The following is a 26,794-nucleotide window of genomic DNA, read 5'->3' as shown; positions in this document are numbered from 1 at the left end:
TACCCCACCTCTTGCATAAGCTTCACAAGTGGTGCCTCTTTCACTACTTATTCTTACACAGAGGATCTCAGTGGATTATGGAGAGTGGTACCAAAAGCCACCAGATTAAAAATATCCTGAGGGCACATACCTGTTAGCTGCCTTGAAGGAGGGTCAAAGTATTTGGGAAGGACGGGGCTGGGGATAAAATCCCAGAGACGGGTCAACCCAAGTTGTGTGGTTGGGGGATAGAAAAACTCTCACCCTGCAGCTCCCTCCCTTTCTCCCAAAGGTGTTCTGGAGGCCCTGGAAGATGACAAAAGGCTACCAGTGGATGTGAAGTTCGCAAGGGGTAGCCTGCCCACTGCCAATCAGCACCTCTCCCACAGAAGAGCCTTGGGGGCTGACTGGAGTTTGGCATCTAAGAAATTATCCTTAAAATCGGCCTTGCCCACACAAAAATACCTTTTTCACTCTTTCCGATTAAAGGTTTATAAATACTTGTTTGGGCTAAAGACCTCCAGTCTCACGGTCCACTTCTATTAAGAGTAAGTAGTTACAGTACAGACACTTCAAAACTAGGTCTGATTGGTTATGTCAGCATGGCTCTGTCCTAACTCCGCATGGTCTTTCCAAGCTCTCCCTTCTACAACTAAACTTGCTTCACAATCCAGAGGTTAAGTAGCCCAGGTCATACAAATGGGATTCAAGTTCAGGTTGTCCTGGCCAAAATTTCCTTCCCAGTCTACAATAACACACAACCTCCCAACAGTTTAGGGTACCAGGTAGCTCAATGGCAACTGGTTTGATTAGAGGTGGTTAGCTTCTTCTTTTCCCTTAAACAGCAGAGAAAAAGGGAAACCAGGGCCGGGGTCCTCAACTGCCTCCTGAGACCATTATGTTTGAGCTTCCTATGGACCAAATGTGTTGGTACATTACTTTGTGTGGTTAATCTCACCTCGGGGATTATTCAAAAGAGGGCAAATTGTTCACTTTCTGCCCCAAAGTCACATTCCCCTCCCACCCCAAATTTTAATACAACTATGAAGGACTCTCAACTCTACAAGGGGTGTATCAAAATATTGTTATAGTGGCCATAATATTTCAAAGAGCCCAACAAATAAAGAGAAAGTCCTGACTAGATTTCAGAGAACAATTTGTTATAATGAACCAGAAACAAAAGATTCTACTGAAACTGGAACAGTTGACAGAATAAGGTTGAACTTAATTAAACCTTCAAGGGGAATAAGGGTCAAAGTCAATGAATGAAGCCCAAGATCGGCCTAGTATAAACGTAGCAGCATTTCAGCATGGATATCTTCTGACCCCTCCCACCAGATATCTGCCATCAATTTCCAGTCCTTTCCCTTCTGAAGCATCTGCCAAACCAAATGGCTTTCCCCACTCTTTTGCAGGTGTAAGCCAATCCAAAAATACCCTCTTTGGGCATGATGCAAAGCCAAGAGGAAGTTTATAAATCCCATTCCAGGGTAGAAAGTGCACATACCTGACCCAGTACACTGGTTATGTGGTGTAAATGTACATGGTAATAACTTTAATTAAATCAGAGCTGCTACCGTGTGTAACTTGTTAGGTGGCCCTGTAGCTATGTCAGAGTTCCTAATTTACTTTACTAAAACATCAGCGTGGCAGAATGCATTTTTGAGCTCCACATTTTCTAAACACTTTTAAGAGGCTCTTTAAAGATGATGCAGAACAGAACTGTTATCTCAGAAACCTAGATATTAAGGAGGGACATTGATGGGCTCTTTCTGGGACTTTTTCACAGGAGATGAACAGAGGAAATGTCAGAATGCCAAAGCATATGACAAGTGAGGGAAGGCAGAGCGGGGAAGAGGGTGTACTAGCCACAAGGCCAACACATTCATGTTCAAAGAGAAGTCTGGGCGAAGGGAAAAAAAACCCAACGACAATAAAACAAAACCCAAGTCAGAGGAAAAAAGGGTTTCATACAACACAGTATCAAAAAGTAAAAGGAACACACTAAATGCACAAACTGGTGGCGAGTCAGTCCATAGCCTATTATGGTAGGTCCTTCCAGCATCAATCAAGTTTCTTCTCATCTGTTATCTCAAGGTTATTTACAGATGTGTGACTTTAACAAGAGTCTCACAGGAGGGTGGGCAGGCTTCAATCATTGGTTTCGGGATCTGTCTGAGCCATGTAGGCATCCAACTCAGCATCCAGGTGTCCTTTCGTTTTTGACATGTATGCATCCAGTTGGTTGTCCAGCTGCTCCTTGGTCAGTACAGGGCGAGCAAGGGCACCTCTCCCTCGTCCACGGCCTCGTCCTCTGCCTCCAAAGCCCCCTCTTCCCCGACCTATCATACCCCGACCTGGCCCAAGGGAAAAACAAGAAAAACAGTTACAAGTAAGTTTAATTGGTGCTATGGTAAATGCCCCTTAGAGCAGTGGGGCCTAGCTGAGAAAGGCTGAAGGGCAGGGCAAGAGGAGAAATCTGGAAAAACAGGAAACACACTGGGTAGAAAGCAACACATGGAAAGCACACATAATGAATCCCTCATTACATGCTCATCTCTAAATGCTATTTAAATTTTTTTAATTCTACCAACAAAGTAAGGGAATATAGTTAACTGATAATTAAAAATTTCTTAATCTCTCCTAAGACAGAGAAACTAAAATTTGAGACTCGCTATAAGTTTACAATTAAAATACAAGTACATTAAAGATAACCCCATTTAGCAAGATAGGGAGGAAGTAACAAGGGCACAGAAAACAGGGGTGTGAAGCTAGACAGTTTTCAAATTAAACTTTACTGGAGATCCTTCTGAAAAATTAGCTCGTCTCCTCAAATTTATCAAACCTAATGAACTGATCCTATGTCAGGAGACTGAGGAGTTATTCTGACATAGGAACAATGAAGGGAATTGGGGAAAAACATTTTGAGTAGTCCCAGCCATTTCTATCTCCCGATTCTATTCACATTTTAACAATTATGGTTATCTGAGAGGTGGTTTCAATTCACTTAACAAAACATACCCAGCTTTCTGAAAAGCTACTTCAGACTCCTCCCCGCCCAATCCCTGTGATGTCTCTCTCAGAAACCAAGTCAAGATAATTTGGAAACACGCTATTTCATCCTGAAACCCAAACTAGCTTGTACTTCACTCAATAAGCCAAGCAACATATAATGCGAGAGAAGAAAACAAGCCCTCTGTTATCAAATTTCTTTTCCCAATAGTTATTATCCCTTGGCAACTTCAAGGTCATAAATTATGGAAGACCCACCACACACTTTAAAAAGACCAAAGCAAATATACCCAGGGGCTAAAAGAATATATATTATTTTTCCTGGACAGGTGTTGCTGGGAGTTTTCCACTAAACTCTAAGCCAGAAAACTCCCATGAGATTTGGCATTAACAGCAACACCATTAAAAACTCTCTTCCAGTCTGGGCCATGAGGTCACAGGACAAATATCACCAAGTCTCAAGGTAAGATTATCAACAAGAGTCAGTTAGTTAACTGACACAATACCATCTTGCTTTTTCTACTTTGATCAAAAAGAGTCATCTCTGATTTCGCATAGACACAAACTTTATCTTGAATTTACTTGGTTTCAGAGTCAATACCTAGCTCCAAGTCTCACCATCCTCTTTAACTCTGCTTCATTTTTGTACATCTCCCTCTTCTCTCTTCTTAGACTCAAAGTGGGTTTTGAGCTATGGGGTGGGGTGTGTGGTGGTGGGTCAGGGACAGAAAAAGATAAAACGCCAAACTGACCATTCTGTCATTTTTAACAATACAATTTAAATTTGCAAGAGCCTGAAAGAAGTCTGAATATAATCTGGCTCTGTAACACATACCTGACTGTTCTTGGAAAACCCATGACAGACCTCCACATTACCAGCATGTGAATTTATAAAATAAGCCAGTTTCATAAAACAAACAAGACAAACAAATAAGCCTGCCTATGACTTGAAGCTGTGCAGAAAGGTGGCTCTGAGTTTTGAAGGGAGAGAAATAAGGGGAAGCTAGTCTCTGAAGTTGGTAGCTGACTAACCTCTACCACCGATTCCGCCACGACCCATAGCTCCACGCCCTAGGCCCCCTCTCCCAGGACCTCCACGACCTCGAACACCACCTCTTCTTAAGCCCATTCGGGGAGCTACGGCTCGTCCACCTCGGAGCAGGTTTTGACCTTGGAGAGGAGGCATACAATGTATATGCAGGTAAATCCAAGAGAGACAAAGTAGATTCTAACCAAAGGAAGGCGGTGAGGGTTAAATGAGTTAATTCAGTTAATTTTTAGGTTGGGTGGGGCAAGCTGCACACTGAGTGTGAAAAGATTAAGCTGCTCTTTATTCAATCAATTCAACAAGTCTGACCACAAATCCACTTTTGGAAGAAGCTGGGAGTTAAGTCAATTAGTTAAGTACATACATTTAATGAATATCTATTGAATAATTACAGGTAGGTGCCTAGCATTATGGCAGCTTTAAAAATAAATGATATGGTTCCTGCTCTCAATACATTTTTGTAGGGGACAAGAACTATACAGAGAACAGTATAACAGTGCCTAAAATGTAACATATAGCTAAGTGCTATTGGTCAACTTGTCCTCTTTTTTTCCAGATGTAATAGAGTATTTCACTAGAACCAGGAACAGAGATGATTAATTAAGATATAGGCCAACAGGCCAAGAAGTTTCTTAGATTTGACTTATTTCTAGAACTTGAATGTGCTTTGATTCAAGCAGCAGCAGGTGTTTTAAAATGGAATGGAGATGACATGAATTACCTGTTGTAACGCAGGTCCTAGCCTCTCACCATTGCACATTATCAGAAAAGGAATGGTATCGATAAAAGACATGCAGCACTATTAAAAACACGTCATTTCAAAAGTTATTAATTATATTAATACAAATTCAGGCTTAAAGATGTTAAACAAATGTGTCCGTCCATAAGCAGCCCAAGAGAAAAGGGAAGGGGGTGGGGCCCGACAATTATCAGGTACAGAGCACTGACCTCGGAGCGACATCCCGCCCCTAAGTAGGGTTCTTGTGGCACGTCCCCCACGAAGTCCTCCTCTGGACAAGCCTCTCTGGATAATGGGCAGGCCTCGTCCTCCGATTGCTCCCCTGGCCAGGGTCCCTATTGGTCGGCCTAACCGTGCCTGGATGTTACTCTTACCCAGGCGCTGCTTTAAGCTCTTCTGGAAGAAAAGGTGTTAGGGAATTGAGATCAAAAAAGCAATCCAATGGGATTTAGCAACTCAAAGTGCAGAGAAAAAGAAGCAAGTGAGATGTCTGTGTGGCGGGAGATAAACCTGCACGGGGTGTCATAAGGATCCCAAACCAGAAGCAAGCCTTTGCCTCAGAACATGGTAGAAAACAAGCAGAATTCTGATCCAGAGCTTCTAAGAAGCTTGAGTATGGTCCCATGAAACTGGCATCACCACAAATTACCTCACTAGTTTGGCTACAGAAGTCATATACCACTACTTGGAATGTAAGTTTTAATAAGAACACTGTATTTCAAATCCTGGATTCTGCTGTTTTTGAACCACCAGTTGACAATGACAGGACTGGATTCATACCTGCCCAAGGACTACCACTGTCTTCAAAGGCTTACTCAAACACCATAGGAAGGTCATCACACTCTGGGCAAAGTTTAAATTACAATTTCATTTGAATTCTTGTGACTTAAGAACAAGTTTGATTTCTCAGTCAAAGAGGCCAGTGTGTTCCATTTTTCCTCTGAGTATCTATCTCCAGACGGTCCACTTTTTACCTTAAGATGTAAATAAACACAAAAAAGTCAAATCTCCTTTCCTTACATATCTTAAATAGCTGTAATTCCATGTCTACCTTTGCAAACAGCTCCATTAATTCAGTGTAATGACTTTTAATTCACAATAAACACATAACTCAAATGTATCTCCAGAGAAAGCTAGCCAAACCTGCATTAGAATTAAGACAGTTTAGCTATAATCATAAAACTCAGGGCCACATTTGAGAACAAGGACATACCATAGATAGAAATTTTTCAATAATCTGTCCCTCAAAGAGAAACTACAAAGACCACATCTCAGACAATTAAATTCCTTCAGAGGAAAGGGTGACTGTGTAGCCTTGACCACCACCAAAGCCCTAGCAAACCTGTTCTCCTATAACGCCGTAAGTCAGTATGAACGAAAGTAAATTATGCGTCCTCAGGCTTCACCCACAAACGACTACAACGACTTTCTCTGCAACCATATGCTGCAAGTTATTATTATTAGCTTTCTAGCATGAGATCATAAACTGCTTCTAATCAGAGGGGCAGGCTCTGAACAACATGAGGTCAGGACTTCTTTCTACAAGTCTCTTGTGTTTAGTCATCCCTAGTACATTCTCCCAAGATCTGTGCTTTAAGGGGAGAATGCATAGTACTTAGAAGTTCTTCTCCCTTCCCATCCCTTACTTGCCACCAATACTAGTCTCTAATATTGAAAAGAAGCTGAAGGATGTCAACTGTATCATTCAGTTTCCACTCTAGAGCTGTGCTATATGCTAAGGTAACCACTAGCCACATGTGGCTAATTTAAATTACAAGTAAAAAAATTAATAAAAATAAAAATTTAAGCTCCTCAATGGCACTAGCCACATTTTGAGCACTCAACAGTCAACGTGGCTAATGGCTACTGTATTGGAGAGCACAGATACAGAACATTTCCAACACCGTGGAAAGTTCTATTGGACAGCAGTGCTCTAGAGGCTACTTTCTTCGGCACAGCCTCTGTTCCAAGCTTCTTGTTAAAAGGTCCTTTGCAATAATATGTCAGAGACCTGTCTTCAACAATTTTTATTATTTCCTCTTAGAAAACAGTGGCACCTTTTACTGCTTTCCTGAGTCTGGGATGAATGCAGCCACTCCAGGGCTTAAGGTAGCTAAAGCAGAAGGCCTTGTTTATTTTTGGTCAGTGAGCCCAATGGTTCAGGGTGGGGGTGGAAGGGTGTTATATTTAACTGCTGATTTTATGCACAGCCATGCAGTGCTACCAGTTAAAGTCCTTACAGTTGCATGGCACCGCCCTCCAGACGCCCAGCCACAGCTTGGACATATCCTTCCACAGCCACTGTCCGGACTTGCATATAAAGTCTATGAATAATAAAGAGCAGGTTTTATTTCAGATCTGAATAGGATTATCTCTTACTGGAAATTTGAAAGAGAACCGCTAACTCTTAAATTACTCAGTGTTCTCGCTCTACTTTACTGACAAAACTTTAGGTGCTGTGAAGATGAGGGTCACCCCACTCTTTCTACTGTTTAGCATTGAAAACCTTTGACTAAAAGGCCTTTCAGACTCCCTGTATTAGGGAAGAAAGAATAAAATCATTTCCCTAATTTGTAAACCATTTAGTGAGAAATAAAGGATTTTTTGAAGATCATCTAAAACAGAAACCAAAATTTCTTTGTGGAAAAAGCCAGTGAATCTATTTTAAGGGCAAAGGATCAGAGAACAAAAGAGATTAATACTCATTGATAACACAGAAACAGGCCACCTTGATGGCAAACTCCCTAAAAGAGAAAGACAACAAAAAGTTACTTATTGGTACCTGCCAAAATGGGAATTCTCTGAACTTCTCTTTCCTCCAGAAAAGTTCAGCTTTTGCCCTGAGCCACCTTGTAATTATCCATGGCGTCCTGACAGCCTCAGTGGACTACCTGACAGGGATCACCAGCTGCTTCTGGCGCATTAAGACCCATCCTCTCACCTGCTTAAGTTTTAATGCTGCCTGGACAGAGGGTCTATTCTCCATCTGCTGGGCCAGTCTTCTGTTTCTGGCACTGGCTAGCTGCTGTTGTTGCTGCATCGAAGCCCGAATATTCACTGGCATCGGCTGTTTGTTCTTCAGCATATTAGTAAAGCTTCAAGGTCGAACAAAATGGATGTTTAAATAAACGCTTTATTACAAAACATTTATTGGCATTTTCATGGCTTGCTAGACCAGGAGCTCCAGATCCCACGAACTTTAAGTAAAGTGGTACACTTAGATCAAGGCTGATGTGGGTTAAAGACTCCTCTGCTTCCACAAACTTGCAAGAATCAGAAACTTAGAAATGCAGCTAAGTGTAGCACATTCAATCAAAAGTGATAACAAGGGCTCAGGTAACGGCTTTTAGAGAGGTAGAAAGTATGAAAAGCATGCAATAAGCAGATGTGATGACAAGAGACAGAAGATGTAGTTTCAAAGACAGACAAAGCAAGCCAAAACCTTTGGGGACCTGAGGGTGCATTTTAAGGGCAAATATAAGGAAGGACTAGAGCACCTTCAAAGCCCATGGAAATGATACACCCACATAAATTATAGGAGCATATCACATTCTCTCATGTATTTGTTCACGCAGTAATGTGAATATGGAGAATTAGTGTATCACTAAGGGATAAAGAGAAGTACATATGCTTCAGAAAAGGCAAACAAACATAAGTAAATTTTTTAGTGGTCTAACATTAACTTAATAAAGTCACTGGTCAAAGGCACTCAATGAACAAAGCTCTCAGAGACAGAAAGTGCCTTTAAATGCCTTAACTTTTCTTAGTGTCAAATGATTACTTTTTCTGACTCTAAGTGATTACTTCTGAAAAAGTTAAGATTAGTTTAATCATTTAAGAGCTTGTGAAGACACTCTTCTATTATTCCTGTCAAGGTAAGTTTAATGGAATGAAAGAGAAGAACATTCAATTGTAAAAGAATTGAAAACAAAAACAAACTAAAAGCAGAATGGAAAGAAAGTGAAATGGAGCAAAGCGAGTGCCTCTTACAAGGCCCAAGAATGACATTCAAGGGCCTTTGGACATATTCATAGCTTGCTACCCGCCTCTTACAGGCCAGACACAACACTGCTGGCCTTGGACTGGGCAGCAAGCCTACTGCAGCTAGGGTACCATGCTACCAAGCTGCACCACCCCTGTATCAATGTAAAAAAAAAAAAAAAAAAAAAAAAAAAGTGAAGAAAAGGGAGGGTGTGAGGAGTCTTTTTAAAATACATCCCACCAGATAAATATTTCAGACAGCATAACATAAAAATCTACTGATAAGGGGTTTTGAAACAACCGCCCAATTTGTTTTGTGTACCACATACGATGCAACTAAGAACAGAGGTCTGTAGCCTTCTGTTGGTATTTAGTTTAAAACCGGTTTTTGTGCATTGGACCCCTGGGCCAATTTAAGTAATGTTTTCTTATGAACGAGCTGAAGTTGCTGTTGGCTGCCTCACCGCTCATTTAGAGACATCTTGGTGGTGCTTTTTAGCACAACTTTCGGCGCTGACTGTGCAGCCATCTTCAAATCCCGAGAATCTACAAAGGACAATGGACAGAATGAGCAAATGAGAATGATGACCACCTCATTTCAACAAGTGCCAAAGGCCCAAACCAAAAATGAATGAAAAGGCCTGTATCGATGACTATTGACGATCACACCAAAACTCATTTCAGGTGCTTAAACTTAAGAAGCTAGTTACCTCAAACTAATAAACTCCAAGGCCACAGGACAGAAAATATCTGCTCAAGCCTCCAAAATGGCAGACTTAGACCCAGCCAAAGAAGTATTAAGAGTTTGGCTTTTCATCTAGAGCGATCCTTCTCAACCTTGGCTGCAAGAAGCTTTTTTTTTTAAAAAAAAAACAACAACGAAACACAGAAGCCTGGGCCCAAACTATTTAAAGCACAATCTCTGATGGTGAGGTCTGGGGATCAGCAATTAGAATGGGAAAAAAAAAAAAAAAAAAAGTCTACCTCGAAGGGGTGGGGGGAAGTCTACCTCGGTGCTTCTCTTGTGCAGCCACAACTGAGAACCACTGATCTAGAGACATGACACAAGCATTCCAGTTTCAAAATCAAGTAGGAGACTTAGCAAGGGCCTGCGGAGCTGGGGGAGGGAGGGAGTAGGCAAGGTTTCCCTAAATGGGCATTCACCTGGGAGTTCGCTCCCGGGAGCGCTCCACAAAATTTAACCCTGAAGCCGCCATTACTTTCCAACGTTCCCTAAGGTCGTGCAGTCCTCCTTTGATTGCCCTTCCCTCTCAAAGCCCTGTCAGGACCGCCGACATTGCTCAACCCACCAAACAACATTCTTTTTTAACTCTATCAAATCCCCACCTTTTCCATCAATCCCGTGGCGAGTTTCCAGTTCGGGGTCTCCCCCGCCTCCCTCTCAGGGGCTCCGCCCCCCTCCGGGGCCTCCACCTCGACTACCCTGTCTGCCTCCACATCCCGCCAGCTCCCGTTCCGCGTCCGCCGGACCCCTCCGTTCCCCAGGACTCTTGCCCTCCTCACCACAGACACGTACCGAAGGAAACGGACGCCAGTGCTCCTCCCGGGGCTGCCACCACGGCTGCGGCAGGCGGGCCGGGGGCCGGCCGAACCTGAGTTGACGGTGGAGGGGCTCGGGTTAACTTGGTGGGCGGTTAGTTAGATGTGTTAAGCGGTAGATTTCTAGGTTAGTTCTTTGCTGTTGGCTGGCTGTCCGGTTGGCCCGTCCGCCTGCTAACCGGCCTGCCCTTTCCTGCCTTTCACCGCAGCGGCTGCCGTCAACTCCCGCTCGGTGTCGAAAACAAAATGGCCGCCACACCCAGTGCGGAGAGGGACCGGCTAAAATGGCGTCGACGCAGTTACGTTAGGCGTCAGATCCGCCGCACCACGAAGGGGCGGGAAAATTTGTGCCACGCCTGCGCGGGATTAGGGCGGAGCCCTAGGAAGAAGACGGGGCTTTAGCAAAGTCCTGGTCTGTATTAAACAGCCCCCCCGCCTAGGAAGGGGCGTGGCCAAGTGGCATAGCTCTGTTTATTTTTGGAAAATGGATTATTTTTTAAAGCTTTTAAAAAATATGTATTTATTTGGCAGCATTGGGTCTTAGTTGCAGCATGCGGGATCTTTAGTTGTGGCATGTGAACTCTTAGTTGCAGCATGTGGGATCTAGTTCCCTGACCAGGGATTGAACCTGGTCCCCTTGCATTGAGAGTGCAGAGTCTTAGCCACTGGACCGCCAGGGAAGTCCCTGCTCCCAGGTTTTAAGGGGACTGCAGGTTAGTAATTTGGGTCGCTGGGGCTGATTCGGTCCCCCTGAAAAAGATGTTCATATTTCCTGGCACATCCCTCTGCCCCTCAAGCTAAGGCAGACAAACTACAATTCTTTATGCAGATGTTCCTCGGTCTCTCTCTCCCCCTTTGTTTTCAAAAAATTAATTAATTTTATTATTTATTTTTGGCTGCGTTGGGTCTTTGTTGCTGTGTGTGGGCTTTCTCTAGCTGTGTCGAATGGAGGCTACTCTTCCTTGCGGTGCATGGGCTTCTCACTGCAGTGGCTTCTCGTTTCAGAGCACGGGCTCTAGGCACGCGGGCTTCAGTAGTTGTGGCACGCAGGCTCAATAGTTGTGGCACGCAGGCTCAATAGTTGTGGCACACAGGCTTAGTTGCTCCGCAGCATGTGGGATCTTCCCAGACCAGGGATGGAACCCGTGTCCCCTGCACTGGCAGGTGGATTCTTTTTTTTTTTTTTGCGGTACGCGGGCCTCTCACTGTTGCGGAGCACAGGCTCCGGACGCGCAGGCTCAGCCACTCCGCGGCATTGTGGGATCCTCCCAGACCAGGGCACGAACCCGTGTCCCCTGCACCGGCAGGCAGACTCCCAACCACTGCGCCACCAGGGAAGCCCGGCAGGTGGATTCTTAACCACTGCGCCACCAGGGAAGTCCCTCCTTGGTCTCTCTTGTGGACCACTGGGCCCAGGTAATTTGCACTGGCTCTCCCCTCATCATTTGCCTTGGCCCCGGTCAGAGAGTTGCAGATTGCTGCAAACGCCCCAGCCAAGGCCTGGGGGCCAGTGCTGGGAGCACACCTCTGCTAGATCCTGCACCGCTCATCACCACCCGTCCATATTTTCCTCTTCACTTCCATCCCCAACTTGGCCTGAACATCGTTAAATAGTTATTTGGGGGGGACCTTTGTGTCCCCGCTCCCCCTTCTGTGTCCTCTCTCGCCATCTGCCATCCATGTGGATTTTGATGTAGACCTATGCGGGATTTTCATTATGGCTGGACGCACAATAAAAGGCTCGCATGTTTGAAGAATGAGTGTACGAACACGTCTTCAACACCCCCCCCCCACCCCAATCACGTGCATCAGATCCTTTCATTTTCCTTCCTAGCATGTATGTGTGTATGTTTTGGCATCCCTACTGGACTTTACCTATGTGATGTTGAGAGTCGTGTTTGTTTTGCTCACTGCTGTGTCCCCAGTTCCCATAGGATGTCTAAGCGCATGGTAAGTCTTTAGTAAATATTCTTTGAAGGTTGAAGGGAAATTCTTCTGGCTTTATATCTGAGAAAGCTGATGTCTCCTCCCACTTCCAGCTGGGACATTGAACCCCAATGTTCCTGGGCCTTGAGCATTCCTTAAGTAGGAAGATGTAATGGCCCCTTGACCTCTCTCAAAATAAGATCCCTCCCCAAATAAGGCAAGTTGGGAGTGAGCAGCTTTCACTTCCCCACCCACTTCCATACCCCAAAGGAGACAGACAGCAGCTGGCGGCTTGTGAGAGAAGAGCCTTTAATGAAAGATGAGTTGCAGGCCTGGCCCACTACTCTTGCGCCCTTATTGGTGGGGGAGGGAAAAGTGGGTGAGGGGGAAGCAGGGTTGAAGGGGCAGGTATGGCAGGGTGGAGGCGAAGGGCGCTTGCCCCACTGGGGCTGTCTGCTCAACTGTTCTCCCAGAAGAAGTTGTTACAGGCCACTGTGAGGGCAGCCACCAGCACCACATACTCCTGGAAGTCCACCTCTCCATCTCCATTCTCATCTAACTCCTTCATCACCTTGTCCACAGCATCCGCATCCTTCTGGGCCTGTGGAGGGAGGAGATGGAGAGGTAGGTGTATAGGGAAATGAACAGCACTGAGTCAGGGGCATGGGGGCAGAAGGAGGCAGAGATGAGCAAGAGAGAGAACTACTAATTATGGGACTCTCGCTGCTGTCCTCAAAACTAACAAATATTTCCTGTTGCCTACAGAATCAGCTCCTTAACAAGGCAGAATAATAAAAACAATTACCGTATATTGAGTGCCTACAATGTGAGAAGCACTACACTAGGAGCTTTACAAGCACTGTCTCATTTAATTCTAGCACAAATAGTAAGAAGTAGCTTTCATTAGTCCCATTCTAGAGAAGAAACAAATTGACAGTCGACGGTTAAGGAACATGCCCAAAGTCACACAGCTATTAAGTGGCAGCGCCAGAATTTTTTTTTTTTTTTTTTTTTTTTTTTTTTTCGGTACGCGGGCCTCTCACTGTTGCGGCCTCTCCCGTTGCGGAGCACAGGCTCCGGACACGCAGGCCCAGCGGCCATGGCTCACGGGCCCAGCCGCTCCGCGGCATGTGGGATCCTCCCGGACTGGGGCACGAACCCGTGTCTCCTGCATCGGCAGGCGGACTCTCAACCACTGCGCCACCAGGGAAGCCCTCAGCGCCAGAATTTGAACCCAGGTCTCATAAAACCTCAAAGCTGGTACACTTTCTACTGGCTTCTCTTTTGCATCCTTCAGTCCAGTCAAAACTACCAAGCACGCTCCATCTGCTTTCTCACATGCTCTTGTTCAGATACTATACCTCCTCCTAAAATGTCTACATTTACCCTAATGATCTTCCAGGGGCCTGAGTGCCACCTCTTTGGAGAAGCCGTCCACTTCAGTCAGGTTAATATTCTCCCCATAATTCTTTCTGGGGACATCTGTTAAGGCCCCGGGTGCTTCCTGGTGTTCAAGGTTTACTTTCAAGTGTCAGTCCTTCCCTGCTAGACTGTGTGTTTTGTTATTGATGCATCTACACAAGGCCTAGCCCTTAGCAGGTGGTCAGTAAATCAGGGCATTTTGACTTGAACCCAGAAGAGTAGGGGAGCCTGGGAGAGGAAGGAGATGGTTGGGCTGAGCTGGGGTGGGATGGGGATGTGGCAGGGAGGTGCCCACTCTGTTCCCCCACCCCTCGCCCACTCCACCCTGTACCCCCACCCTGTGCTCACGTCCAGGAAGCCGGAGAGCTCCGTCTGCAGCAGCTCTTTCAGCTCCTTCTTGCTCAGCTTGTACTTGTCCCCCTCCTTGCCCGAGTGGGCGTGGAACACATTGATGAGAGTCTCCATTGCCGTCTCCAGCTCAGAGCCCATCTTGTAGCTCACCTACCCACGTCCCACCATGGAAGTGAGCTGGGGACCGTGCCTGGGGTAGCTGGGGTTGGGGTAGGGGCCCACAGCTCAAAGAGCCATGAGATCGAAGCCCCACCACAACTGATCAGACCTAAGTCTAGCCTCATTCTCTGTGCCCTTCAGTCCACACCCCAGCCAGAGGGAATCAGGGCTTTGGGCATGGAGGTAGAACAGCTGGAGCTGGGCTGGCTCTAGAGGCCTGCAGTGCACTTTGCAGTTGCTCCTGGCTGCCTGCACACTGAGGAGGGTGGGGCAGGCAGGTAGGGGTGGTCACAGGACCCGGCCTGGCTTCCTCTGGCTCTATTTTTACCCTGGACTTGCCTGCCCAGCACAGCCAAGATCTGCTGTTGGGGATGGTGGGCTGGGCTCCCCTCTATAGCCTTGACTCTGCTGCCCACCCCGAGCAAGGAGTCAATCTGGTGCCCTTAGTCGGCCTGGTGGATAGGGTGGCAGTCTGAGTGGGTGGCCCAAGGTTCATGGGGACGGGGGCGTCTCACTGCCTCTGAGTTTCTTGTCAGCAGACCGGGGGCCTCTCTTGGTCCTTCTACACTGCTCTCTCCTGAACATGTCACTTTGGCTTCCCTCTGTTACCTCTAGTTTGGTTCGCCTTGCTTCTCTGCAGATTCAGCCCTTCTACTGTGTGGTGGAGGGAAGGGAAAGAGGGATGTCTGAGCCTTTTTCTTGGAGCCAGGGCTTCCAGGGAGGGGGAGAGGACACTTGTGGGATCTTGTCCCTGCCACTCCCACCCCCAGGCCCAACTTGGGTGATGTGGGGACATGGCAGCAGGGAGAATGGGGCTGGTATGTGTTAGGGGAGATAAAGGCTGAGTGCATGAGGGGCTGGGAGAGAGGAGGGGAAAAATGGAGGGGTCTGTTGAGGAGAGGGGACTGCCAAGCCAGGGGGTCTCTTTCCCTTGGCCTTGGGACGGTTGGCCCCTCCACAGCCTCAAGGGGCAGCTCAGGTGTCTCAGATCAGGTGTCCCCATCCTTCCCCAGACCTGAGGGGCTGGACAATGGGCCCTGATCGGATGACATCCTAGCTCTTCAATGGGGCCCTTGTGAATGTCACCTGAACTCCGGACGTGAGAAGCGGTTGTCACAGAGACACGGGGGAGATGGAACCCAAGCCGGGGCTGATGGAGGGGATAAGCTGGGGGGTGGGTGGGGGGCGGAGGGAGGGGTGCTGGTGGCTCAGTTATCAGCCCCATCCAGGAGAGGCACATAGAGGTTTCCTGGAGACCTCAAGCAGCCTGGGATTTTGCGTAGGGGCCATTCTTGGCAGGGAGGGGGCAGACAGAAAAACAAAGGGAAAGAATGAGAGGAAAGAGGAGTGGAGAAACTGGGCCAAGAAAGAGGAGGAGGAGAAAGGGGACGTCACATGAAGGGACAGTGGGAGTGGGTATAGTACCCTAGTGCCCCCTTCCTGGTATCACATGATTCATGCTCTGCCACCCCCGCCCCCCAACTTCCCTGGGACCTGAGCTCTTGGCAAGGCTGGGTGGGGTGGCAGAGAGACCACGGCTGGGGGGGTGGTGGGTGGGCAGAAGGAGCTGGTCCATCTGCTTTCTTATTCTTACACCGCTGGAAGCAAGGCGAGAGCTGGGTCTCCTCCCCAGCACCTGGGAGATGGAGGGAGCCTTGCGGGGGCACGTGAGAGCTCTGTGGGAGGAGGGCCTGGTCTCCTGGAAACTCAGTGGCTGCGTTCCCCACTGGCTTCCTTATTCACTGAGCTCCCAGATCTCCCTCTGACCTTCACTTGCCTCCCCTCACCACCTTCCAAACACTGTCTCCCCCAAATCCCGAGCTCTTCCCCAGACTTTTGGAGCCCTGCTGAAGTCCCCTTTCCACAAGGCTGGCCAGGGCAGGGACCCAGGGCAGATGGGGCAGGATACTCACTGTCAGCCTGGGAGCAGGTTCTGGACAGACAGACGAGGCTGCAAATGTGGCTACCGGAGCTGTGTGGGGAGACCTGTCTTCAGTCGTCCTTCCCCCTCCCCCCCCCGCCCCCCCCCCCCCCCCGCCGACACCCCCACTGGCTCCACCCCTTCACAGACAGACACCCAGTGGGGCAAGGGGCCAGGAGTGGACAGAGGCGCCCTCTGTCTCCTGGGCTGGAACAGGCTGGCCTGTGTCCTCTTCTCCAGCCTCCCCTGCCTCCCCCTACGCTGGGTCCCAAAAGGCAGGGCCCAGGAGGAAGGCAGGTGGGAAAGGTCCTGGGAAGAAGGAACACTCAGAGGCCTTCTCGGCTCCCCCGGCCTCCCGCAGTACTGGGTATGCTGCTAGGCTAGGAAGAGGTACACGCACTTGGCTGAGGGGCTCAGCGGGGGAACTTCTCAGTGAATAATTTAGTCTTGGTAGTCTCCCCGAGGGGTTTCAGCCTGAGACCCCACTGCGGGATTTCAATCCAGGGTCTCCTCTATCGGGGGCTCGGCCTGGGTCCCCCTCTGTTTGTGGGGTCTCAGTCTGGATCCTCTGTAGGGGTCTAGGGCTGCAGGGTCCTTGGTGGGATCCCATTCTGAGGGCCCTCTTGTGGTGTTTCTTAGATGGGACCTCTCAGTGCCGAGCTCCCTCAGTTGATTTTTTGAATTTACAGTGGCCTCCCCACGCCCCAACATACATACTCCAGATCAGACGGGGCGGGTGTAGTGGGGCAGCAGGCTCCCTGTGTTGGGAGGGATGGGACCCCAGGATGCCTGCTGAATGGAATCTGGCCAGGCAGCTCCAGGCGGGCCCTCCCCCTCACCAAGTGGAGGCTGCGGTGGGCTGCGTTGGGTGGGGCCAGGGTTCCAGGCCTGATTGCTTGGGGTGGGGAGGGCCGGGCGGGAGGCGTGACTGGGCGCGCTCCTCTCTTCAGAATGCACGACGGAAACTTGACACCTCCGGGCTTGGGAGGGGCTCTTTCCTCCCTCCAGGGAAGCTTATAAACCTCAGCCCTAGGGCTCCTGTCTCGCTGCATCCCATCTCCTTGCCCCGGTGAGTCGCAACCCTTACCCCTGGAGGGTTCCTGGGGAGCCTTTTTCCGCCCTGGCCTCCCAGGTTCCTACCCTGGAGCCGGCTCAGACTGGGATTCAGGAAATGGCTTTGGGAAATCCAGCAGCAGTCCTTGCAGAGGGCAGGGGGTGGGTGGGAAAAGGGAGGATGATTGGGCATGACCCCTTGCCCCAGCCGTACCCGTACCCTCCCTCCGCCCCCGGCGCCCCTCCACTCCGGGCGCTGTGGGTGAGTGCCAGTACCAAATCCCTCCTGGGCGCCGGCAGTCAGCGGAGCCCCATCCAGGACCTGTTGCTGGGAGACGGGGACGGGGAGGGCTATGGGGTCCTGGGCTCCGCACTCTGCCCAGCTGCCCCCGAGGGGAGGGGCGAGCGGGACGACAGAGAGGCGGGGTCTGCCCAGACCAAGCCAGCCCTGACCACAGCTGGGCATTTGCCAGACCCCGGCCTCTCTGCTGGGAAGAGCAGCCAGTGTGTGTGTGTGTGTGTGTGTGTGTGTGTGTGTGTGTGTGTGTGTGTAGACCCAGGTCCTTGCACAAACAAGCTTTGGAGACAAACAACCCCATGACCCTTTGAGGCCGGTTAAGCTCCAAGAAAGGACCCTTGGGACTGAACCCCACAGAGGGGCCACCAGACTGAGAGGACTCCAAAGAAGGACCCCAGACTGAAAGCCTGCTCCCAGACAGAGGGGTCTCCAGACTGAGGGACCACCACACACGGGTCCCTGAGACACGGACACTTCAAAAGGACCCCCAGACTGTGAGACCTAGAGAGGAAGGGGTTTCTGGAAGTGAACATTTCTTCCCCCCACCTACACTGAGGTACCATTGCCTGGTCCCCTGCCCCAAGCTCCATCCCTGCATCCCTGTCCCTTCCCTGCTTCCCCTTGAGGCCTCCTCCAGGCAGAGGCTTGAGGTGGCAGCGCCAGGGCAGCGGCGCTCTGGCCTGTCCTGACTCTCTCTTCTTCCCCCTCCTGCAGATCAGCCCTGTGAGGACATCAGCTCCAGCCCCAGGGTCCTAATGGCAGCCGAACCACTGACTGAGCTGGAGGCGGCCATTGAGACTGTGGTCACCACCTTCTTCACCTTTGCAGGGCAGGAGGGCCGGAAGGGCAGCCTCAGCATCAATGAGTTTAAGGAACTGGTCACTCAGCAGTTGCCTCACCTGCTCAAGGTAGGTGGGGGTCTCTGGGTGTGAGGTTTTGGGAGCCAGTGGCTGTGGGACCCTGTGTATATGAGGAGATATTACTGAGCATGATAAGGTGACCACAGGTGTACTGTGGAGGAGGGTGTGATGACTGCACATGTAAATGGTTCTGGGTGTTCTTGCTTGGTGTGTGTTTGTGTGTATAGTTAGGTAATATTATGTCTGTGTGAGTGCGAGTGTTGTATTGGGATTTGTGCTCCCATCAGATGATGCTGTTGGGTTCTCGTGGTGTCTCTCTGTGCCTCTCTGGTCTCATTTCCCCAGCACAGGACTGGACCCAGAGCTGGCTTCCAGGAGATTCATAGGCCATCAGAGCTAGAAGGAGGCCAAGAGAAAACACGGTCCAAATTCCTCGCTTCACGTATATAGAAACCGAGGCCCAGCTATGGGAAAGGGTTTGTCAAAAATCAAAACACAGCCAAATTAATGGAGTCATAGAATCTCAGTATAGGAGGTTCCTGTAAGTGGTCTGTGATTATTCCCCACCTGCTCTGGGAATCCCCTCAATAATGCAACTGACAGGATTATTCTTTCTCTCCTGTTCACAGGAGGGAGTAGGGATTTACATTTCATCTGCTCTGGGTTGGCACATCATCCCAGGCCTGTTAACAGTTTCTTTTTACATCCTTTCTAAAAATTCAAAGCACATAAAAGTGTGTGAACATGGATTAAAAAAAAAACAACACAAACTAGTCTCTGAAATTCATAGTCTATCATTTGCAATATCTCCTACATCCTTAGACTTTTCCCTTCCTCTTCTCACAGGAAACTTCAGGCTCTGCCCTGAAAGTACAGCATTCCCTGTAGCCTTGTCAAATAATTGACTGGTTTTTCTTCCAAATCCGACTCCCTCTGGGCCTGGAAATGCAGATAGTGACCCTTTGCTTTTCCTTGCAACTTCCAGATCTTAGTTTCTTCTTCTTCTTTTTTTATTGGCTGCACCCCGTGCAGCTTGTGAGATTTTAGTTCCCCGACCAGGGGTTAAAACCCGGGCCCTCAGCAGTGAGAGCACACAGTCCTAACCACTGGACTGCCAGGGAATTCCCTGTTTCTCCTTCCTAAGACACCCAGCTCCTTGGAAGCTTGTATGTACCACGTGCCACCCTTCTAATCGCACACCTTATAGCGCTTCAGCTTCTGGCTTTTTACTGTTTTTCTTCTCATCACTGCCACTGTCATTACCTTCAGTATCCACACAGACAACTTATTCAACACCTGGGCCTTTCAGTTTCTTTTTTTTTTGGCCACGCTGCACGGCATGTGGAATCTTAGTTCCCAGACAAGTGATCGAACCCACGCCCACTGCATTGGGAGCACGGCATCATAACCACTGGACCACCATGGAAGTCCCTGGGCCTTTCCAATTTCTTCAACTCCTTACTTTCAAAGGTTCTGTCTTCCTGCACCTCAGCATCCCTGCCCCTCCACTCTGCTGCCCTGTCCATTCTTTAGTCTTGTCATTACCAATGCGCCATCTCCAAAATTTGCAATTTCAGGCCTCTCTTCCTCTGCCTACCGCCTCCTGTCATTACAGTTCTATTCCTCTATCTATTTCCTCCCACTCCATGACTTCCTGACTCCACTGGGAACTTCAGTCTCTTGACCCCTATCACTTTTTTCATCTTCTATCAACCATCCCTCGAGACCTTATTTCCCTTCTTACTCAGCTGGGTTCTAAGGCTCACCACTATAATCACTTGCTCAACTCCCTTGATTCTCTTTCTCTCTGTCCTAGTTATTTGGCAAAATCCCAACTCAGGTTAATCCAACATTTCAGCTTCATTAGCTTGTTGGTGAAACCCACCGTTCTGTGTCTGCGCTTGTACAGCTGAATCTGGTAGAGAAAATGCACTGCCATGTTGTTGATTTGTCTCACTTTAAATCTATAACCACAGCCCCAATAGGACCCTTAGCAATACCTGGAAATTCTTCTACATTTCCCTATTAATTCATTTACTAGCTCTTTCAGGTGATTATTTCACAACTTTTCCTTTCTCCTTAAACTCCAGTACCTCTTTTCATAGTCTCCCTCTCACTGAGAAATTTTCTTACTGAGAAAAATAAAAGCCATCGGGAAACTTCTAATGTGCTTCCTCCCCCAAACTACCAACGGATCAGCACATTTCCTGCCTTCCTTCCTGTTAACACGAATGATCTGTCTCTGCTGCTAAGGCCAGCCCCTCCACTGGTGCACTAAATCCCATCCCTTCTCACCTACTTAAAGACATTACTCTTTGAATTCTTCCTCCTTTTTTTTTTCTTAAAATTAATTAATTAATTAAATTTATTTTGGCTGCATTGGGTCCTCGTAGCTGTGCACGGGCTTTCTCTAGTTGCGCAGAGCAGGGGCTACTCCTCGTTGCAGTGTGCAGGCATCTCATTGTGGTGGCTTCTCTTGTTGTGGAGCATGGGCTCTAGGTGCGTGGGCTTCAGTGGTTGTGGCATGCAGGCTCAGCAGTTGTGGCTTGCGGCTCTAGAGCGCAGGCTCAGTAGTTGTGGCGCACGGGCTTAGTTGCTCCGCGGCATGTGGGGTCTTCCCAGCCCAGGGCTCAAACCCGTGTCCCCTGCATTGTCAGGCGGATTCTTAACCACTGCGCCATCAGGGAAGCCCTCAATTCTTCCTCTTCTCTCTTGCATCATCAAAATTTCTGTCTCTACTAGGTTGTTCTGATCAGTTTACAAATATGCTGTACTATCTCCCGTCTTAAAAGAAAACCTCCCTTGACCCTATAATTCCCTCCAGCTATGCCTTACATCTCTGTTCCCCTTTGTAGTAAAACTCCTCAAAAGCAGTGAGAGTTATTTATACTCTCCACTTTATGCTGTCTCTACTTTTCCTCTCCTGGTTCAGAATGCTCATACCCCAGGTATCTGCTAGGCTTATTCCTCATTTGACAGATTTCTGCTTAGATGGCAAATCCTCAGCATGACCTTCCTTCACCACTGAGTACAGAGATCACCTCCTTGTGTTCTGTTCCTTTACCTTGGGCTATTTTCTTTCAGAACACTTCCTTCACAACTTAGCTTCCATTATACAATTTTACGTTACCGAGAAGTAACATATAATTTTCTTCCTTTCCATGTAGGAAACATTCTTGTTCTATAAAGGAAAGGAATCTGCTCACTGTTTTATCCCCAGCACTTAGTGTCTGACTCCTAGTTAGGTGCTCAATAAAATACTGAGAGAGGGCTTCCCTGGTGGCGCAGTGGTTGAGAGTCCGCCTGCCGATGCAGGGGACACGGGTTCGTGCCCCGGTCTGGGAAGATCCCACGTGCCGCGGAGCGGCTGGGCCTGTGAGCCATGGCCGCTGAGCCTGCGCGTCCGGAGCCTGTGCTCCGCAACAGGAGAGGCCACAACAGTGAGAGGCCCGTGTACCGCAAAAAAAAAAAAAAAATACTGAGGGAATAAGTGAGATAGTAAAAAAGTTTAAAAGAAGTAAAAATTGTTGAGTGAGTGAATGAATAAATGCATCTTACCTACGGTTCTACAAATAGCTTTTTAAAAATGTAACAATGCATATAGGCTGTTTTCCCAGTTTAAAAAATGATGTACTGTATTCTAATATGTAGCTTAACACAAATTTATGTAGTCAATCCTCTATTGATGAACATTTCTCTTGTGTTCACTTTTCCCTTTTGCAAACGTTGTTTATATAGATATATCTTTACATACTAAAGGGAAAATATTTATAGAGTAAATGTCTGGCAGTATAAATATTAGGTCAAAAGGTTTGTTCTTAATTTTTATGGATATTATTAATTTGCCTCCCAACAAGTTTGTACTTGTTTTCATGGCCAACAGCAATGCATGCGACTGCCTGTTTCCCACATCCTTGCCCCAAATGGGTCTAACTGAGAGTTTATTTTTTAATTTAATTTTTTTTGTTTTTATAAATTTATTTATTTTATTTTTGGCTGCATTGGTTCTTCTTGCTGGGCGCAGGCTTTCTCTAGTTGCGGAGAGCAGGGGCTACTCTTTGTTGCGGTGCGCGGGCTTCTCATTGCTGTGGCTTCTCTTGTTGTGGAGCACGGGCTGTAGGCGCGTGGGCATCAGTAGTTGTGGCACGTGGGCTCGGTAGTTGTGGCTCGCGGGCTCTAGAGCGCAGGCTCAGTAGTTGTGGCACACATGGCATGTGGGATCTTCCCTGACCGGGGCTCAAACCCGTGCCCCCTGCATTGGCAGGCGGATTCTTAACCACTGCACCACCAGGGAAGCCCTTACTGAGCTTTTAAATTTTGCCAATCTAATATGTGGAAATGGTGTCTTGTTCTGATTTACACTTCTTTAATTCTGAGTGTAATAGAACTTTAAAAAATATTTTTGATAGGCATATATATTGCCTTTTGTGAACTTCTTGTTTCTTTTATCAAAGTGTTTTTCTTTTCATATTGATTTATTATAGCTCTTTATAAATAAAGAAAATAGCCTTTGTCTGTTATGTGCATTGCAAACATTTCCCCCTAATTTGCCTTTTCGTCCTTTGAGTTTGTTTTTGGTCTTTTTTGCCATACAGAATATAAAAAATTTTTATGTAGTCAAATTTGTCAAACTTTTCCTGAATGGCTTCTGTGTTTTATGCCATGTTTAGAAATGTCTTCCTCAGTTTAACTTATTAAAAAAACTCCCAGACTTTATTTTATTATTAAAATTTTCTTATTGATGTTAAATACCCCACTTATTATTTATTCAATTCCCATGTATATTTTGGGGCTCTTTATTCTGTTTCATTGATGTTTATTATTTAGAAACATTCTCATTTAATTACTGTGGTTTTAAAATATGCTTTGATAACCTGTAGGGTTGGTTCTCCCTCATTATTGTTTTCTTTTCAGAATTTTACCAGTAGATCCCACATGTTGATTTTTCAAGAAGAATTTTAGTAACATTTAATCATATTAAAAAGAATCCTGTAAATATTTTAATTGGGATTATATAAAAATGTTATTTTAGGGAAAATTGACATCTTTACACTATTGAATCTTTCTCTGTTAAAAAAAGTATGTTTTTCTATTTATTCTTGTTTTCTTTCATATCCTTCAGTTCAGTTTTCTTCACAAAAGCTTAATAGAGTCCTACATTTTTTCCTGAGTGCTTTATTTTATTTTTTACTATTTTAAGTGGGATTTTTCATATTATATTTTCAAACTGGTATTTGTTTTTGTGTATTAATATTGTCACCTGATACTTTATCATTTCTAATAGTTTTTTGGGGGAAGAAATACAGATTAGTGGGTAAGAGCATAAGCTCTGAGTCAGACAATCTAGGTTCAAATGCAGGGTCTAGCTTGTCATCCCGGGTTAGTTATTTAATCTTTCTGAGCCTTCATTTCTCATCTGTGAAATGGACTCATAGTAATACTGTTCTTGTTGGATTGGTCTTGCATTTATTCAGTCAGTATTTATTGAGTGCCTACTGCGTTCTGTTCTGACACTGTCCTAGGCTTTGGGTTATAGTGGTGAACAAGCCTCCGCTATGTGCCAGACATTCTCCCAGGCACTGGCATTATGGTGGTGAACAAGACGGACAAGGTCCTTGTGCTCAGGAGACTTTCATCCTAGCAGATTATGAAGATTAAATGATGTAAAGCATGTAGGGTGTTCAGCATATGCTCAGAACGGTCAGCACTATTACGTGCTTACACTTGTTGAAATGTTAACCTTTATCACTCTTTCGTTTTTTTCTAGGTATACAATTATATAATTGCTAATATAAGAGGTGAATTTACGTCTTCTTTCCCAACAATTTTACCTTTTATTTCTTTCTCTTGACTAATTGTATGTTTTCCCCCTCCATCTGTGTGTTACACTGGGCATCGTTGCCTTCCACTGGCAATGCTTATAGTATTTTATAAATAAGCATGATTGTAGCTTTAAAAAACGTCTTGTTTAGCTCTTCTATAAATTAGCTTTGTGCCATCTATAGATTTGGCAAGCCTTCTCTGCCTTCCTCCAAATGTTGATTCAAATGTTTAGCATGAGCTCCTCCTGAGGCACCCTTGTCTGGTTTGACATGGATCCATTGTTCAACAGTCAACTTTCTGGTTGTGGTTACTTACCTGGCAACCAATCCTTTGATCACGATGGTCCAACTTAGAATATCCTTAGATTTCACAGGTCTGCTGGGAGAGACTTTGCCAAGGGCCCCCTGGGAAACCACATACCTTGTGTCCTTGCCATTCCTCTGATCTACCAGGCTAGTGACCCAACTGGAAGAATGAGAAGACACTAGGATTATGCAAATGGGCAGCCAAGTGCTGTGAACTTCTCCAGCTTTCTGTAAAGGAGGAGTGTGGCCTGAGAAGGCTCTGTGGGTGGTCAGAGTGAGTCAAGGCCTACAAGGGCTCCCCTAGTGTCTTTGGGCTTATCCCAGGACTTGCACAGCGGCGTGCTGGAGCCCACCCATACCTGCCGTTGAAGGCTCGTTGTGTGCAGCTCTTCCCCTCTCTGCGTTCAGTGACATCATGTTTATGGTTCATGATCTGCCACGGTGGGTATATTTAGACCACAGCAAACACTATAACCAGGCTCCCCACTTCCCTCCTCTGCTTCCCCCTGGAGTTGGGCACCAGGGCGGTGCTGTGTTGGGGCTGCAGCTTCGTCCTGAAGGTTTGGGGCAGATCCTAGTGCTCTCTGAGGGAAGGGAGTGGCGATTGGCAATTCTTCCCTCCCTGTGTCAAAACCCTCGTTTCTAACCCCACTCTTCCCTGTGGTGTCTCCTCAGGATGTGGGCTCCTTAGAGGAGAAGATGAAGAGCTTGGATGTGAATCAGGACTCAGAGCTCAAGTTCAATGAGTACTGGAGACTGATTGGGGAGCTGGCCAAGGAGATCAGGAAGGAGAAGGCCCTGCAGATCCGAAAGAAGTAAAGCCGGCTGGCCGGGATGGGGGTGGGCATGGCAGGGCTGGGCAGTACCCCACTCCCCACAAATAAAGCTTTCTCCTTGAAACACAGATGTTTCTTACTCACACCCACCTTGATGATTTCTTCTCTTGAGACTAGGGGGTGGGAAAGCTCTGTCCCCACCTGAGGTTGGGTCCAAAAATTATGAGCTCCTTGAGGACCAGGAATGTTATTCATCTTCAGATACTCTGCAGCATCAGATCTTGTACAGGATAGGTGCTCAATAAATACATGGTTGATGAATGAATATCTGAAAGGTAGAGACAGATCTCTGGGGCAGGTGAGGTGACTCATATCCCACCAGGTCTCAGGGGCTTGGTCTTGGTTCCCACTTTCTTATTCCTGGGTTTTGTGTCATTGGATGGTAATGATAGCGGTGAACATGTGTTGAGGGCTTGCTCTGTGCCAGGAACAGGGCTGAACATTTTCTTGTATTATTTTAGTTAATGCTCACAGCCTGTTGAGGTAGGTACTGTTTTTAAGTCTTGTATTAAAGATGAGGAAACAGATTTTAGAGAGGTTAAGTCACAAAGACAAGAATAGGTAGAACTGGGTTGAAATTCCAGAGCCTCTGTAATGAACCAGGATCCTCTCTGGATGGGTGCTTGGGAACCCTGGACCCTCCTCTCCTCCCTCCTACCATGGCAGGGGTGAAGCAGAAGGATGAACACAGGGTTCTGGTTCGAGGACTGGGGTGAGGGTGGCGGTCGTGCTGCAGGAAGCAGAACTTTAGGGCACCCAAGCGCTGCTCTCCCCATCCTTCTTGGCTAGAGAGGCATGTGGTTTGAACTGTCTGCCACCAGAGGGAGCAGGGGTGGGGCAGCCCAGCAGGCACTGCCTTCCAAGGACTGTCACTGCCTTACTGTCAGGTGTCCATCATTTGAGGCAGCTGTGAGTCCAGAGGAACATTTAGGCTGAGACAAGCTCCCCATCACACACCATGAAAGGGTCCTAGATTGAGACCTTCCATCTAAGTGCCCCTGGACTGAGAGACCTCAGAGGGACTGCCAGGCTGGGACTCTGAGGGTCCATTTGAGACATTCCAGAGGGGCTCCCTCACAGTGAGAGACTGAGACATTCCAGAGGGACCCCCAGACTGAGACATTAGAGACCTCCGTCTTGGAGAAACCCTGAAATCGAGATAGCCTCAGAGGGGTCCCCAGATCGAGACACTTATAGACACCCAGTGGAGGCCAAAAGTACATAGGAGCCCTAGAAGGAGACCCGTGGAGGGGCACTGGGAGGTATGCTTTGATCTCAGAGTTTAGGAAAGGAGTCCAGGAACTCTGGCTCTCAGCACTGCCCCCTTCTTTCCTGATTCACACAGACTCCCCTGCCTTCTCCCTTTCTCTTCCCTCATCAGGTGGGGAAGGCCATGGGGTTGGGCTGAATTCCCCCCAGACCTACAGCCCAGGATCCCTGGGATGTTATCCCAGGTGCTGGATTGGGCGGGGCGGGGAGGGCGGTTTGCTGTGGAGTCTCTGGGTTAGGGAAGGCATGGGA

General features: G+C 47.5%; 3 protein-coding genes across 12 annotated transcripts; 1 reads left to right on the top strand and 2 right to left on the bottom strand.

Annotated features, from left to right (window-relative positions):
- Positions 1 to 1,118: 1,118 nt before the first annotated feature.
- On the bottom strand, positions 1,119 to 10,600 carry CHTOP (chromatin target of PRMT1). 6 transcript variants are annotated; one of them, XM_032635667.1, is made up of 8 exons: positions 10,297 to 10,589; positions 9,744 to 9,810; positions 9,224 to 9,305; positions 7,720 to 7,873; positions 7,019 to 7,102; positions 4,988 to 5,174; positions 4,024 to 4,161; positions 1,119 to 2,336 (listed from the first exon to the last, which is right to left on the bottom strand). In XM_032635667.1, exons 3-8 carry the CDS (start codon positions 9,286 to 9,288, stop codon positions 2,131 to 2,133), a joined length of 834 nt encoding a protein of 277 aa, XP_032491558.1. In that variant the 5' UTR covers positions 9,289 to 9,305; positions 9,744 to 9,810; positions 10,297 to 10,589; the 3' UTR covers positions 1,119 to 2,130. The 6 variants fall into 6 exon arrangements, with proteins under 6 accessions (XP_032491558.1, XP_032491550.1, XP_032491568.1 ...); XM_032635659.1 differs by lacking the exon at positions 9,744 to 9,810; XM_032635677.1 differs by lacking the exons at positions 7,019 to 7,102; positions 9,744 to 9,810 and having other exon boundaries at positions 10,297 to 10,600.
- A 1,935-nt stretch (positions 10,601 to 12,535) lies between these two features.
- S100A1 (S100 calcium binding protein A1) lies at positions 12,536 to 17,248 on the bottom strand. Of its 4 annotated transcripts, none has more exons than XM_032611246.1 (4): positions 17,186 to 17,248; positions 16,091 to 16,149; positions 14,016 to 14,168; positions 12,536 to 12,846 (listed from the first exon to the last, which is right to left on the bottom strand). In XM_032611246.1, exons 3-4 carry the CDS (start codon positions 14,154 to 14,156, stop codon positions 12,703 to 12,705), a joined length of 285 nt encoding a protein of 94 aa, XP_032467137.1. In that variant the 5' UTR covers positions 14,157 to 14,168; positions 16,091 to 16,149; positions 17,186 to 17,248; the 3' UTR covers positions 12,536 to 12,702. The 4 variants fall into 4 exon arrangements, with proteins under 4 accessions (XP_032467137.1, XP_032467127.1, XP_032467144.1 ...); XM_032611253.1 differs by having other exon boundaries at positions 12,538 to 12,846; positions 14,016 to 14,179; positions 17,186 to 17,243; XM_032611264.1 differs by having other exon boundaries at positions 12,538 to 12,846; positions 14,016 to 14,172; positions 17,186 to 17,243.
- On the top strand, positions 17,040 to 25,356 carry S100A13 (S100 calcium binding protein A13). Of its 2 annotated transcripts, none has more exons than XM_032611214.1 (3): positions 17,040 to 17,167; positions 18,164 to 18,357; positions 25,113 to 25,356. In XM_032611214.1, exons 2-3 carry the CDS (start codon positions 18,205 to 18,207, stop codon positions 25,254 to 25,256), a joined length of 297 nt encoding a protein of 98 aa, XP_032467105.1. In that variant the 5' UTR covers positions 17,040 to 17,167; positions 18,164 to 18,204; the 3' UTR covers positions 25,257 to 25,356. The 2 variants fall into 2 exon arrangements, with proteins under 2 accessions (XP_032467105.1, XP_032467114.1); XM_032611223.1 differs by lacking the exon at positions 17,040 to 17,167 and adding an exon at positions 17,708 to 18,005.
- The last annotated feature ends 1,438 nt before the right edge of the window (positions 25,357 to 26,794 follow it).

Source organism: Phocoena sinus, chromosome 1 (assembly GCF_008692025.1).
Source record: "Phocoena sinus isolate mPhoSin1 chromosome 1, mPhoSin1.pri, whole genome shotgun sequence".
Lineage (NCBI taxonomy): Eukaryota > Metazoa > Chordata > Mammalia > Artiodactyla > Phocoenidae > Phocoena > Phocoena sinus.
The sequence above is the reverse complement of the archived record's forward strand: the minus strand, read 5'-3'. Positions and strand labels throughout refer to the sequence as shown.

Coding starts and splice junctions, on each gene's coding strand:
- S100A13 (XM_032611214.1), top strand. CDS start 18,205: ATGGCAGCCGAACCACTGACTGAGCTGGAGGCGGCCATTGAGACTGTG. Junction 18,358..25,112: donor AGTTGCCTCACCTGCTCAAG/GTAGGTGGGGGT, acceptor GTGTCTCCTCAG/GATGTGGGCTCCTTAGAGGA.
- CHTOP (XM_032635667.1), bottom strand. CDS start 9,288: ATGGCTGCACAGTCAGCGCCGAAAGTTGTGCTAAAAAGCACCACCAAG. Junction 7,103..7,719: donor CAGCATTAAAACTTAAGCAG/GTGAGAGGATGG, acceptor TATTATTCATAG/ACTTTATATGCAAGTCCGGA. Junction 4,162..4,987: donor GGGCGGGATGTCGCTCCGAG/GTCAGTGCTCTG, acceptor CTCCTCTCCAAG/GTCAAAACCTGCTCCGAGGT.
- S100A1 (XM_032611246.1), bottom strand. CDS start 14,156: ATGGGCTCTGAGCTGGAGACGGCAATGGAGACTCTCATCAATGTGTTC. Junction 12,847..14,015: donor AGCTCTCCGGCTTCCTGGAC/GTGAGCACAGGG, acceptor CTCCCTCCACAG/GCCCAGAAGGATGCGGATGC.